The sequence below is a fragment of the Natrix helvetica genome (assembly GCF_964273705.1).
Source record: "Natrix helvetica genome assembly, chromosome: 1".
NCBI classification, from domain to species: Eukaryota; Metazoa; Chordata; class Lepidosauria; order Squamata; family Natricidae; genus Natrix; species Natrix helvetica.
In genome coordinates, this window is record NC_138548.1 from 354,520,004 (window position 1) to 354,535,754 (window position 15,751).

Genomic DNA, 15,751 nt, shown 5'->3' on the forward strand with positions numbered 1-15,751 from the left:
ACCAACAGATCAGGAATAAGGGGGGAAAAACTTCACGTGGGAACATTTTCTCTTCTCTAATTGCACTAATTTTCAGAGATTTCAGATGGGAAGAAGAGGCAAAAATTAAGAGGGGATTCAGAATGATGCTTAGTTTTGCTTTGATTGACAACAGCATATTTAGCACTGAAGGAGATTTGAAACAGCCATTATTTGATTTTTTTAGCATCTCTCTTCGGTAACTAATATAGTCTACATTAAAGCTCCTGTTTTATAGTTCATTGTGTCACGAATCACCTCCCCTCTCAAGATGCCCATAACTTTGTAATTCTTCCATTGCAAAATAAGGCTTTAAAGAATTATATATTTGTGTGTGTGCAGTGCAGATAGATAGATGATGGACAGATAGGAGAGGGAGAGAGAGAGAGGAGAGAGAGAATCCATGAAACAGATCTAAAACAAGATGGATAGACATCATCAACAAGTATTGCAGGCCCAGTTGGTAAAACAAAGCTCAGGACTGTATTGGGTGGAAATATGTAGAACAGGCTATCATCCTGCAGTGGATACCGTGTTTTCCCGAAAATACGACCTGTCCTGAAACTGCTTGAAGACTGGGCAGCTGAGTTTTGGAGTTTGGAAGACGGAGAAGTTACACTCAGAGCACAGCGGCAGCTGCAGGGAGAGCTGGGCCAGGGCGTGGTGAGGCTGGGAGGCATGCTTGCTCGGGGCGGAACAGGCGCTCGGGCAACCCCCCTCTCCAGCTGGTCAGAGCTCCATGCACTGACCATGGGGGTATCCCTAATGTGCCAAGCCGCGGAGCTGGGGGGGGCGGGCAGAGCGCTATGCGGCTTGGCGCCTTAGGGATACCCCCTAGGTCAGTGAATGGTGCTCTGCCTGGCTGGAGAGGGGGTTTGCCGGGCGGTTGCTTGTGAGCGTGGTCACCTCATGGCTGCTTCGCCCCTGAGGCTGTGCCCGGCTCTTCGGGAGCCCGCTCGCAAGGGAGCAACTGGCCGGCAACCCCAAAACAACAAGCCCTCCCCCTATAATAAGCCCAAGGTCATATGTTCGTGGGGCAAAAGAAAATAAGACCCTGTCTTATTTTGGGGGAAACACGGTAGACAATGGCTAAAATAATTATTGATGGACAGACAGACAATAGATTGATAGATAGGTAGGGAAGGAGGTATATGGGATGTTTACTTTACAAAGAAAAGGAATAAACTGCATTAAATAGATCGCAAGAAGGGAATGCATGATATGATGAAAACTATGTTTTGAATCTAATTGATGTACTTTCAGTGAACAGTGGAGAGCCAACAGCTAAATACAGAAATTCAAGAATGGGATACTGACTTAGAAGGAAAAGCTACACGGCCATTTTTTATTCAATTTTGGTGCACAGTTTTTGACTCTCAATTGGCTTCTCAATATCCCCTATTTTTATGTCCCATCAGGTTGTGAGGGAATTGCACAGCAAGTATCCAAATGGGGTCAGAGACGCTGACACGAACTTGTAGTCTTATATAAACAATTATATTTAGAGCAAACAAGATAGTCGGCCAAACAGGAGCATTGTGAGGTAAATCAACATAGCAGGAACATCATGAGGTAAATTACCGAGCACAGAGAGGAAAAAAGGCGGGAAACAAGGAAACTCCCCCTTTACCCTCACAGCAACCAATCACAGCTTAGATTACATCATGCAGGATAACGCCCTCACAACCTATCTTTGCAACTGAGCAAAGCTTGAAGAGTGAAGCTTGATCCTACATAGCTTCTCAAGATTAGGGAGGAGTTATGCTTCGTAAAGGTTTATGAAGGTCTTCTTTGTGTGTGCACAGCCCCAAAAAGGATTGTGAGCATCATCCAATATCAGAGTAATGAAATATGGAACAATACCTGCAAATGTCACAGAATTGTTTGGCTGGAAGGCACCTTGGAGGTCTTCTAGCCCAACCCCCTGCCCAAGGCAGGAGTCCTTATATCATTCGGATAAATGGTTGTCTAATCTTTTCTTGAAAACCTCCAGTGAAAGAGCACTCGCAACTCCATGAAGCAAGATGCTTTGTTTATGAACCAGTAATGCTTCCGAATCAGATCTCGATAGGAGATATTATCTTTCCATCTTCATTCTTGACGAGTCTAGAGCGTGCTAGAGGGTAGAATTGCTAGCAGCCTTCCCCAATTTCTAGATGGGTTAGATATCGTCTTTATTGTTTCCAAATAGCTTGGGCAAAATACTTGGAGGCTACTAATGTGCAGAAAACTGATCAAAAGATTCCCGCCCTTTGGTGATTCTCAGCATAAATCAAAGCTTCTCTAAATCCTAACATTTTGTGACTGATTTTCTGTGGCTATCAAGGATTTTAGGACATAGTGGCGCATCAGGCCAGAAGCTCAAAGGGAGGCAGCTTCACTCAGGTTGGCCAAGAATGATTCTCCCTTATTTCTAGGTTGAATCTCTCCTTGTTCAGTTTCCATTTGTTATTCCTTGTCTGGCCTTCAGGTGCTTTGGAAAATAGGTTGACCTTCTCCTTCATCTCTTTGACAGGCCCTCAAATATTGGAATACTGCTATCATGTCACCCTTAGTCCTTCTCTTCACTAGATTAGCTATGTCCAGTTCCAGCAACCGTTCTTCATGTGTTTTAGCCTTCAGTCCCCTAATCATCTTTGTTGCTCTTCTCTGCACTCTTTCTAGAGTCTCCACATCTTTTTTTTATAATGTGGTGACCAAACCTAAATGCTGTATTCTAGGTGTGGTCTTACTAAGACTTTATAGAGTGGTATTAGTATTCACTTGATCTTGACTGAATCCCTCTGTTAACGCAACTTAGGATGCAGTCATGTGACCGCCACACACTGCAAATGGCTGTAAATGCAACTTTATTGCCAAGTGCCCAAAATTAAGGTGATTGTGGGAGGGAGTGGCAACCATCAGATCAAATCAGGGTCATAAGTACCCCTAGGGAAGTTCATCGTAACAGATGGTTGCTCAGCGACCGGTCCTAAGTGAAGCACTACCTGTAGTAAACTCGGAACCGTCATAAAGTTGGAACCCAATCAGGTTCCTTGCAATTATTTACAGATTAACTTTTCAATCAATGAGCAAAAGTACAGGCCACATTTGCAAACTATGTACTGAAGTATTTTGGCTTTCTGAAGTTCTTTGTCTTCTCTGTGATGCCTCTTGCCATTAAAAAGGACTAAACATTCGTACCCTGCACTGTACTGTATTGGGGTTTATTTCTAATCATGCTTTGTTGAACAACCCATAGTATCTCAGTCTGCATTCGGTCAATTTTTTTAGGAAAAACATTTATGTTCAGAGTTATTCAAACCAAATCAAGGAAATTCTTTTTCTGGTATGTTTAAGGTGGTGTATAATCTGGCAACTCTTCATTTTGGAAGCTCCTTTTTCCAACCTTCTTAAGAAAACAGTGAGCCAGAGGCCAGTTTACCCATCATGGTTAATGAAACAGAGAAAGAATTTGCACCTGTTATGTAACACAAGGTTCTGAAATATTTGCCTGCGGATGTCCATCTCTCTTCCCAAATGGCACTTGCTATCTCACCAATAAAACCATAATATAGGTAGTCCTTGACTTACAACAGTTCATTTAGTGGCTCTTCGAAGTTATAATTGACAAAAGTGACTTGTGACCGTTTTTCACACTTGACCCCACGATCACATGATAAAAATTCAGATGCTTGGCAAATGGTTCATATTTATAATAGACGCTGTGTCCCCAAGATTGTGATTTCCCCTTTGCTTTTGACAAGCAAACTCAATGGGGAAGCCAGATTCACTTAACAACCCGGTTACTCACTTATCAACTGCAGTGGTTCACGTAACAGGTGCGGCAAGAGAAGTCGTAAAATGGGGCAAAACTCACTTAACAAATTTCTCCCTTTGCAACGGAAATTTCTCAATTGTGGTCGTAAGTTGAGAACTAGCCATATAACCATTTTAAAATGCAACAAGACCTTGTACAATGTCTCACCCAACTTTGGGCATTCTTTGCAGGGTCTTGGGATATGTTGCAGCATGAGAATATCATTAGGTCTCTCAATCTCACTACTTTGCGGATTAGAGAGTGGAGAGGAGATACTTCTGGTTTAGTTTCTCCCACTGACAGGTGTAGCTAAATGGGAAATAAGGTCATTCACAAGAAACAAAGTCATTCCCAGCAAGCCAATGTTTACAGCATTCTGGTTTAGCAGCTGACCAAACACGACTTGGTTCCCCTCTCTTAAATGTGTTCTTTCTTGACTATACCCTTTAGTGGGTATAGTATAGCGTAGGTCAAGAAAGAACACAGAAAGAGGGGAACCAAGTCGTTTAGTGGCAGTCCTTTAGTGGCAGTCCTTGATATAACAGTAGGAATAGCACTTAAGACTTATATACCGCTTTACAGACCTCTCTAAGCAGTTTACAGAGTCAGCATATTACCCCCAACAATCTTGGTCCTCATTTTACCGACCTCAGAAGAACGGAAGGTCGAGTCAACCTTGAACAAGTGAGAATCGAACTGCCTAACTGCAGTCAGCAGGCAATCAGGAGGTAACCTGTAGTACTGCATTCTAACCCCGTTGCCACCATGGCTCAGAGCCTGTCTGTTACAGTCATGTCACAACTGTCACAGAACTTTACCAACCCGATATTCCGAACCCTTTCACGGTGGTCGTTAAGAGAATAACCACATTTATTAAGCAAAATCTGCCGTTGTTATGTAAACACCATGGTTCTTAAGCAAACCGATTGTTTGCTATGGGTGCAGTTTTGCCAAGTGCTGGTTTTCTGTAATAACCATTTCAGAATGGCCAGGTAACCATTGGATACTGCAAATAGCTCTGTTGCCAAGTACCCGAAATTTCTGTTACATGACCGTGCGAATCCAGTTTATAAATCCCCTTTTTCGATTGTCACTTCGAATGAGGACTACCTGTATCAAGCTATTCCCATCACCCTACCATCTTTTGTCTAAAAGTGCCCCGTTATAGCTTCTCCTTCGCATGGATTTTCTGATGCCTGGACAGATTAAAGGAACTGGAGAACATTTTCTCGCACACGGAGCACCCATACGGCTTCTCGCCAGTGTGAGTCCGCATGTGCTTTTTGAGCCCTTGGCTCCACCGGAAGCTCTGCCCACACTCAGAACAGATGAAGGGCTTCTCTCCCGTGTGCGACCTCTCATGTTTGGCAAGCTGCGATCGCTGAATGAAACTGTTCCCGCAGTGGGTACACTGGTAGGGCTTCTCACCAGTATGTGTTCTTTTATGGGTGGCGAAGTGAGAACTAGAAATGAAACATTTCCCACAATCCAGGCATTGGTAAGGTTTCTCGCCCGTGTGTATCCGCTTGTGCGTGGTGAGATGTGAACTGTAAGTGAAGCATTTCCCGCATTCTGCACACTGGTACGGTTTCTCCCCGGTGTGAATTCTCTCGTGCTTCCTCAGCTGGCAACTCGAAATGAAACTCTTCCCACAATCGGAGCAGACATACGGCTTCTCCCCAGTGTGGGTCCTGGTGTGCACAACAAGATCTGACTTTTGATTGAAACTTTTGCTGCAGACGGCACATTGGTGAGGCCTCTCTCCTGTGTGAGTCCATTTATGTATCACCAAATGCCGCATCTGACTGAAGGTTTCTCCACAGTCTGCACATTTATAAGCCTTCTCCCCTTTGTGGGTCCCTTCGTGGATCACTAGCTGCGGTCTGTATCGGAAACTCTGGCCGCAGTCTGAGCAACGGTACGGTTTCTCGCCCGTGTGAACTCTCCGGTGCCTCAGGAGGTTGCAGCGAGTGCCAAAGCTCTTCCCACATTCAGAGCACTTGTACGGCTTCTCCCCGGTGTGAGTTCTCTCATGGATGAGGCGCCCGATTTTATCACTGAAGGTTTTGCCACACAACGAGCATTTGTAGGGCTTCTCTCCTGTATGGAACCTCTCGTGGATAATCAGAGACTCCTTCCGGGTGAAGCTTTTCCCACACTCTGAGCATCTGTGGGGTTTCTCCCCTGTGTGGGTTCGCTCATGAATAATCAGGTGGGCGCGGCAGTCGGAGAGCTTCCCACAATATTGGCATTTGTGCAGTTTTTCCTTCAGTGGGACTTTCTGGTTCCTTGGAAGAGAGTCAAAAGTTGCCTTCATCCTCCTGCTACTGTACATTCCCTTGGGCAAGTCTGTCACTTCTCCGAGGAAGTACTCTTGATGGTCGGAACTTCCTAGAAGAACAAGCAAGTTAGGAGGCCGTCAATTATACTGCACAAAAATTCAACTCAAATTTCATCAGAGTGGCACTCAATGCCTGATAATTTCATGGATTAGTCGATACGGGTGTTTTGACAGCAACACAGAAACTACAGGTAGACCTCAACTCTCAGCAGTTCATTTAGTGACTGTTCAAAGTTACAACAGCATTGAAAAAGTGGAATATTCAGAGTCGGTTTTCACCTGTGTCAATAAGACATATCAAATAAAACTATTCTTTGAGGAAATTAACTGCCTTGGATGTTTGTTTGCTAAGGGTATGTTACTTGGAACCTGACATTAGAACTCTTCTAAACTTCACACTCCAACCGGAGCAGCTATCCTAGGTCCTGTGCCCTGGCCACTTACCCAATGTACCCGGGCAACAGGAAGACTCAGGGAAGATAGAGAAGGAGACTGAAGGCGCGGCGGCAGCCTACGGGGTTTGCGGGGGCCCTGTTGAGAGTCTGTCAACCCGCTTGGAGACACAGCAAGTGGCAGAAGCATGATGGAGATCGCGCGCTAAGCGGGTGCCCGACCCAAGATCTGCACCAAGTGGTCGGCCACCAAGGAGGCCTATCAGGTGGAGGGAAACTTCAACCACCAACGTGCATTCCAGGAGCAAGTGAGGTACCGGCCCCTGACTTCGACAAAAGAATCATGGACCACAATCCTTCACTGGAGGTTGATGGTGCCCGTAGACCTTAGCAAATCTGGGTATTGGAGATATCAAACCGCAGCCCCTAACCAGATCCTACAGCCAGGATGGCGAACCTCTGGCACGCAGGCTACAGGTGTCACGCGGAGCCATTTGTCAGGGCAAAAAAAATCTGATTCTTCCCTGACAATCTAGGGAGATGCATAAAGGAGCAGACAGAGACTGTTATGCCCTGCCTCACCTAAAGCAACTGAATCACTTGAACGATTGCAACATACAATTATTAAGCATGAGAAACGTTACGGCGCATATTGGATTCCCAGCAATACATTGGCAGCTTACTGAGCAGCTCTGAACTAAAACTGAACCACAGTTTATATACAGTTGGCTAACTATGCTACAAAGGTATAGAAAGAGCAAGTCAACATGTAAATTTCAGTATGTTAAAATATTTTTGATAATCCCATCTGGGTGACCTCATCATTTATCCCTGTCTACTAGATCATCATGGCAACTATGTTCTCTGCTCCATCGCTAGAGAATTTTAAGAAGAGACTGGACAGCCACTGGTCTGAAATAGTATAGGGTCACCTGCTTGAGCACGGGGTTGGACTAGAAGACCTCCAAGGTTCCTCCCAACTCTGTTATTCTATATCTTGGAATTCCTGTCCGATTCTTCCCCCTTTGGCCACTCAGGGTAAATTTAGCTTCCTGTGAATGTCTTATAATCATTCACTTATTAACGGTTTGAATTTACAACAGCACTGAAAAAGTGACTTACAATTTGGTCCTTGCACTTACAACTGTGTTAGAGTCTTCCTGTGGAGTTGATTTCTTTGGTCTGGTCTATCAAGTGGGGCTGAGCCTGAGGGACCTTTCATGGCTGAGGAGGGGCTGGAACGTGGGTGTCGGCATTCCTAGTCCACCAACAGCACCTTCACTACTGCAGCACCCCAGCTCTCTAATAGGAAAGCCATCCAGACTCCAGAGAGACTCCCTACTGCACAGTGGTGTCCTCCCCATCAACTGCAGGAAAAATAAGATGGCAGGGTGGTGATGAATGAACATGGGTAGTCCTCACTTGGTGACCACAATTAGGACCAGCAATTCTGTCACTAAGATTTGTAGTGACAAGTACCTTCAAACACCCCAAGGGGCATGTTCAGGATGTAGTTTCAGATTGATCAACTTAGTTCTACCTACGCTTAGCAGATTTCATCCCCAGATATTTCAAAGCACTTTGGTCTACTCACTGTCTCCATCCATGGGGACCTCAACTTTCACGATATCCAACGGTTCCAGTTCAGAATTGGAAGGCTCATCAAGCAGGTTCCGCAGATCCTGTGTGTGAGAAACATGAAGGTGTCTAAGGAGACGATTGGGACACTTCTTCTCAGTATCAGCCAACAGCTGGTACACAAACCAGGATCGATCGGAGATTCATTTCAGCCCTTCTCGATCTCTGGCAACATAATTTTCAAAGGCTACAAACCCACTTGGGTTCCGGAGGAAATGATGTGACACAACTAGGCTGCTTTAAAGATTGGTAAAGTCATAAAGGAAACCACAGCTTAGTTGTCTAGCAAAAGTTTAAAACATCCTAATTTTAATGTCTCAAACTGACAATATATGGAGAAGACCATCCCTAAATCTGAGAAGAATGCCAGTCAAAATGGATCCCGTTTAGCCATTCCAATTTCTTAACTGCATAAAGAAATGTTGTACTTTCGTCGAATTTATCACCGTGGGCAGATATTAATGCAGCAAATCAATTAGAAAGAGGAATCTTTTGTGAACTGCAATTGATGTCACCAGAGTCATAGAGTGGTTCGAATCCTGTAGGATTGAAATTGAAATTTTAATTTTATGATGAGAAGAAGCTAAGGAATTCAGGTCGGTTATACAAACACAGTCCAGGTTATGGTATGTCTTAACAATTGTAATGTGTTAGAAACTGACTCTAGGCGTTCAGACCTCTCTTTAACAGTACCACGGACTGAGATTTTGCTGAACTCACGGCAAAAGATTCCAGTCATCTCAAAGGGACTCACTTTAAACAAAGATATTGATAAGATTATGCGAGTTCAGAAACAGGCAACAAATATGGTGTAGTGGACAACCATTTAAATATGGTTGTCCAGTAGTTCTAGTGGACAACCATTTAAATATGAGCCAGCAGTGTGCAGCAGCTGCCAAAAAAGCCAACACAGTTCTAGGCTGCATCAACAGAGGGATAGAATCAAGATCACATGAAGTGTTAATACCACTTTATAATGCCTTGGTAAGGCCACACTTGGAATACTGCATTCAGTTTTGGTCACCACGATGTAGAAAAGATGTGGAGACTCTAGAAAGAGTGCAGAGAAGAGCAACAAAGATGATTAGGGGACTGGAGGCTAAAACATATGAAGAACAGTTGCAGGAACTGGGTATGTCTAGCTTAAGAGAAAGAAGGACCAGGGGAGACATGATAGCAGTGTTCCAATATCTCAGGAGTTGCCACAAAGAAGAGGGAGTCAAACTGTTCTCCAAGGCACCTGAGGGTAGAACAAGAAGCAATGGGTGGAAACTAATCAAGGAGAGAAGCAACTTAGAACTGAGGAGAAACTTCCTGACAGTTAGAACAATTAATCAGTGGGAAGTTCCGGTTCCGGCGGCGGCGGCGACGGGCAGCTCTTTGCCCGCTCCGGCTCCCCGGTGGGCTTCCCCACTCCTTGGGGGGCACAGGACACCCCGCAGAGGGGTCCTGCCGGAGGGGCGGCATCGCGGAGGTCTCCTGCAGCGGCGGCAGCCGGCGGGGGCTCTCTCGCGCGCCCAAGGCACCGGGGAGCAAGCTCGGAGGGCGCATCGCGTTTCCACGCCTCGCGCCTCGCTACAAGCCGACTGGAGAATGCTACAATTGAAGGAAGCAGCTGCGGTGCGGTGAGGTTGCCTCTCTCTTCATCCCTTACTTTGCATGAAGATTTGATTCAGCTTTTAAAACTTTAAAACAACTTTCGGAGCATTTTGGAGGTGCGGCTGGAGGGAGGGGGGTTTCCCCCCCCCCCTTGGACAAGCGGCAAGAAACAATTTTGCTCTCAGCCCCCGGGGAAGGAGGAGGGGGGTGAGCCAACGAATGAAGCCTCACTTAGGCTGAGATGATTTTCTTTTCAATTTAATTTTACATATTACAATGATTTGAGGACTTTTGGAACTTTCTAAAACTTTGTTACGCCTCTGTGCCCAAAACTGGCAGGGCAAGATGGCACACTTCCGTTGTCTTTATGAACTCTGAAACCTGACTCCACCTTTAAAATTCAGGCTTCCGGTCTTTGTCTCCGTGTCTCCCAGAGGAACCTCTTGTGGATTGGTATTTTTTTAACCTTCTAGGGGAAATTTTCTATCTATTGCCAGACTTATTGGAGAGATTCTCTTCTGCCTGGTTATTCTGCTCCCGGATTCACCTGGCTACCCTTCTTTTCTAATTGCTTACTTCATATTTGGACTGAACTTTTAACGTTATAAAGGATGGCATCTAAAAGACCCCCTCCTGGAAAACCTGGCTTTGCCACTTCTGCTCCAACATCCGCAACATCCAGTCCAGCCACACAGTCAAAGATAACAGAACTGATGCAACATAAGACTACAGAGATGGACTTTCAACAAATGCTTCAACAAATTCTACAGGGCCAGGAGGAAATCAAGAAACAGTTAAGGGAAATGAAAGATGAAATTAAAGAAAATCAAGCCCAAATATATAAGAACTCACAAAGACTGAATCTTGTGGAAGGGGGGGTGGAGGAGGTGAGGGGGGGGGTGGAAGCCGTGCAGAAAGGGAACAAAGATCTTGACATCCAACAGATGAAATTAGAATTTGAGAGAATGTCCTATTATCTTAGATTTCAAAATGTTATAGAAGAAGATGGGGAAAATATAAGGGACATCATGACAAACATTCTGGCTGACTATACACACAAAGAAAAACAACAGATGGGGTGGGATATAGATCTGGTTTATAGAGTGAACTCAGCTTATGCTAGAACACACAATTTACCCAGGGAGGTTCACATTAAATTCCTTAGAAAAACCACAAGAGATGAAATTCTGGGTGTACAAAGGGGGCAAGCATTGACATATCATGATATGGAGATAACAATTAATCAGTGGAACAGCTTGCCTCCAGAAGTTGTGATTGCCCCAACACTGGAAGTCTTTAAGAAGATGTTGGATAGCCATTCGCCTGAAACGGGTTCAGGGTTTCCTGCCTAGGCAGGGGGTTGGACTAGAAGGCCTCCAAGCTCCCTTCCAACTCTACTATTGTATTGTATTGTATTATTGTATTGGTGCAGGATTTGAGAGTCAAAACGCATCAGGAGGACCTGAATATGTACTGTCTGAAGAGAGGTGGTGGCTCAGTGATTAGAATGGAATACTGTAGGCCAGTGTTGGCGAAACTTTTCAGCACCAAGTGCTGAAACAGGAGGAGCACCGGAAACATGAACAGCAGCTCCCCAGCGTCCGTGTGCGGGAGTGCCGGAAACTTAAGGAGGAGCTCCCTAGCGCATATGCACCACCTAGTCTTTTGGTTTCTGACACACATGTGCGTACAAAGACTACCTGGCTGGCGTGCATGTGCGCAACGGAAACCAGAAGCTCAGCTTCACGGCATGCACATGGGTGCCGGGGAGTTACTCTTCCTGTTTCCAGCACTCCTGTGCTTGTGAAGGCCAGTTAAAGCGCTGGAACCCCGAAGGGCAATGGGCAACAGCTGGCATGCCCAGAGAGATAGCTCTGCGTGCCACTTCCGGCACGTGTGCCATAGGTTCGCCATCATGGCTGTAGCCTAATCCTGCCAACTGCAGGAGTTCAGCAGTTCAAGTCACACCAGCTGAAGGTTGACTCAGTCTTCCATCCTTCCAAAGTCAATAAGATGAGGAGCCAGATTGTTTGGGGGTGGGGGTGGAATATGCGGACTCTGTAAACCACTTAGAGAGGGCAGTAAAGTCCCGTGTATATAAGCCTAAGCGCTATTGCTATTGCCAGAAAGACAGAAGAAAAAAAGGACACGATTGAAATCCTGAAACATATGAAGGGTACGACTAAGATTCTAGAAGGCAGTGTTTTCAATTTTAAGCAAAAATCAAGAACACGGTGGCACAATCTCAAACCGACAGAAGGGAAGTTCAAAAGTATTGTTAGGAAGTATTACTTCCCAGAGAGAGTCTTGCCAGAGGAGGTAGTGGGTAAATGAGTTTAAACGTACTTGGGATAAACACCTGTCTGTCATCCGACCAAAATTAAGAAAATAACTCAAAGGAAAGACCCAATGGATCACTAATCTCTTCTTCTGCCATCAGTTTTCTGTGTCTCAACGTATTCACTGGGTTTATAACCCATTATAATTGCTGTTTGATAACAGCCTTTTAACCAGTTTCTCATGGCTCTGTTTCCTGACATCTGCATCCCCAAATCTGTCTCTCAAACTAATTAAAATTTAGCCGGTGATGAGCTGCCGTTCACAAAAGCTGATGTCTTTTAATAAAAAGTGTTACGTGGAAACACATAATCAGATTCCTCCTGAGTTTTTCATCATTAAAAACACTCCCTTGGCAGGCTATAGGTAGTCCCCCACATACCACAGTTCACTTAGTGACCGTTTGAAGTTACAACAGCCCTGAAAAAGCGACTTATGACCATTTGTTACACTTATGACCGTTGCGCCATTCCAAACAGTCACATGATCAAATTCAGAAACCTTGGCAACCGACTCACGTCTGTGAGGGTTGAAGTGTCCTGGGGCCATGTGATCTTCTTTACGAGGCTACAAGGAAAACCGCAACTTAATTGTCCAGGACAAGTTTGAAATGTCCTAATTTTAAAATGACAATGATGGAGGAGACCAACCCTGAATCTGAGATGTCCTGGGGCCATATGATCTTCTTCTGCCACCTTCTGACAAGAAAGTTCAACGGGGAAGCCTGATTCACTTAAGAAATGTTCTAACCACTTAACAGCTGCAATGATTAACAAGAAGAAAAGTTGCAAAATGGAGCAAAACTCACTTAACTAGGTCTCATTTAGCAACAGAAATCTGGGGCTGAATTCTGAGCTCTATAAGGGTGCCCAACAGGACGAGGTTCCATGCTCACCCTCTGCTCATCTCCTTGTGGCAGCCTCCGAAGGAAGTCCTCGGCCAAAGCCACCACCAGGCTCCCCTTCTCCGGACCCTGTTCCCGAACCCAGTTCTGCATTTCCAGCGGCAGGATCATCAGGAACTGCTCCAAGATCACCAGCTCCAGGATTTGCTCCTTGGAGTGACGCTCCGGCTTCAGCCACTGGCAGCAGAGGTCCCAGAGTTGACCAAACACTTTCTGAGGCCCTTCAGCTTCTTCATAGCGAAACTGCCGGAAGCGTTGGCATCGTAGCGCCACGCTGAGCTTGCCCTCCTCCACCAGCTCTTCCTTCACTTCCACTGGGGAATCCAGGCCTTCATAAAATTCAGGAACCTCCATGCAGCCGAGGCCTGGCAAGGTTTCGGATGCAGCTTTTCCTCCGAAGGACCGTTGATGGAGATCGGCCTTTCTGCTAAAAGTCGGCCTAGTGCTATTCTGTGGTGAGGACTGAGAAGATGGAGAGTTTCCTCCATCCAAACATGGAACCCTCAGAGTTTCTCTTTTCTGGATCTCACACAGCAGGTCCAGCCCCTCTTCTGGTTCTTGCTTAATCTGAGATGTAGTGAAACCCTTCAGATATTCCCGTGTTGCCACAGTTTGAACACTTCCCCTTGCTGGTGCTTTTTTTCTTGCCTGTGATCCTGACGAGTCCTGTAGCTCCATCTTTCTCCCTGGCAGGAATAGAAATTATCATAATTACTTATGCACAAAAGGGAAGCCAAGGATCCATAAAGGTCTGTTTCGCCGCAGTGCTTCTTGATGATCTGAATCCAGTTGATTTTCTGCAAGAATAATTTTTTAGGGTAAAATCAATATTCACCATTCAAGCTACTGTGATGCCCTGTGTGTACAAAACAGGAATATAAATCAAACTAATAAAGACATAATGCTAAGGCAAACTGACGCCCTTTTGGGAAAAAGTCAGCTTTTAATATTTGAAATAGGAGATTTTTGCCTCTGCATGCTGAAAACCCCACCGATTCTGAGAATTCCCTCCTGAAACAGTCCTGGCTGTACAGCGGATTTAATTTGATCGCTGCTTTTAAATTTACCCTGTTAAAATACTGCTTGACATTTCACAAATTTTGGGAAATTAAGCAGGGGCGCACAAGTTTACCTGGTACATATACGTAGGTGACCATGAAATCTTGGAACTGTACATTAAATCAGGAAGTCAAACAAATTTCAGAAGAGGACACCGGCAAGAAAGCAACCCAGATGCCATTCGGAGTAAAATCTGGCTCCAGGAGTCCTTTCTTTCTAAACTGTCGGAAAGTTCTCCGTATTTTAGCAGTTGTAAAAATAGCAAGTTGTTTCTTCTCCAGTCCAAACAAACCACCCATAAAAGAAATACAGGCAGTCCTTGATTTACAACTGTTCATTTAGTGACTGTTCAAAGTTACAATAACACTGAAAAAAGGGACTTATGATCGTTTTTGTTAGGTAAGCTCCCTGCTAGGAGAACGAGTGCGTGCAGAGAAGCGTAATGAGAGTGGTGTGGAAGAAATGCACAAACCAGCATACAGGGACCCCGAATAGTAAAACTGATAGTATTTTACTTCTGTGGAAAATAGATGTATTCAGAGTCCAATTCATACACAGTTAAGACAGTCAGTTAGCAAAGTTCTCAGTTAAGGAGTGATCCATCGAACACAGTCCAGTATCATATAATCAGTTCAGCACACAAAGTCGCTAACAGTAGCAAAACTCACAGTAAATCACGCTGAGCAATACACGACACATCTACAGGCAGTATCCACCCATCGGCATCTAACAAACAGAGAGCTAACAATCATTCTGGCTCCATCTTATGGCCGCTTGAGGTAACAGCAACCAATCACATTTACAGCAGTACTTAAAGAAACAGTACTACTCTCATGGCTTATATATTGCTGACCCAACTGTTAGCTTACATTCCTAACAGTTTTTCACACTTACAACCATTGCCGCATTGATCATTGGTCACGTGATCAAAATTCAGCTACTTGGCAACGGACTCATATTAATGACGGTCGCAATATCCTGCAATCGTGATCCCCTTCTGACAAGCAAGGTCAATGGGGGAGCCAGATTCACTTAACAACAGTGTTACTAAGCTTAACAACTGCAGTGATTCGTTTAACAACTGGAGCAAGAAAAATTGTAAAATGGGGCAAAACTCATTTAACAAACGTCTGTGGTGGTAAGTGGAGAACCACCTGGTAGAAGCAAAATTGAAAACTTCCACACAGTTAGTGGGGCAGACATAAAGAGGGATGCAACAGTCATCAGAACGTTAATCTGGGCATATTAAGAGAGGCAGATTCAGGGGCTGCCTCTCAAAACAAACCCACCTGGACGCCTCTCAGGTCTCTGTCACCTGTCTTTCAGATGCCACTTGGCCTCCTCCTAGCAGGGTTCATAACGTCAGAGGGAGCCCCTTCAGCCACCTTCCCTCTGAACTCAGATCTCCCCAGTTCTTCCACCTCTTCTATCCCTCCAGGCTTACTTTGGGGACCCGATCCTCCACCATCTGCAGCTCGGGAACGTGGGAACGGCAACGCCAGGCACGCCACACGCTGGGAGCTGTGGCTGCACCAAGATGTTGGGCTGGGGAAGGAAGGAAGACTTGGAGGAAGAACTTCAAGGGGAATCAGAGTCAAGCGTAGGCGCAGCGCCTGGCAGGGAGCAGAAAACTTTGCAAGCAAAGGCGGGGACCAGCTGTAAAA

General features: G+C 45.2%; 1 protein-coding gene across 1 annotated transcript; it reads right to left on the reverse strand.

Annotated features, from left to right (window-relative positions):
- Positions 1–1,153: 1,153 nt before the first annotated feature.
- LOC309385205 (uncharacterized protein) lies at positions 1,154–15,751 on the reverse strand. The gene is made up of 4 exons (XM_081939413.1): positions 15,532–15,751; positions 13,020–13,714; positions 8,145–8,232; positions 1,154–6,208 (listed from the first exon to the last, which is right to left on the reverse strand). The coding sequence occupies exons 2-4, from the start codon at positions 13,704–13,706 to the stop codon at positions 4,980–4,982; spliced, it is 2,004 nt and encodes a 667-aa protein (XP_081795539.1). The 5' UTR covers positions 13,707–13,714; positions 15,532–15,751; the 3' UTR covers positions 1,154–4,979.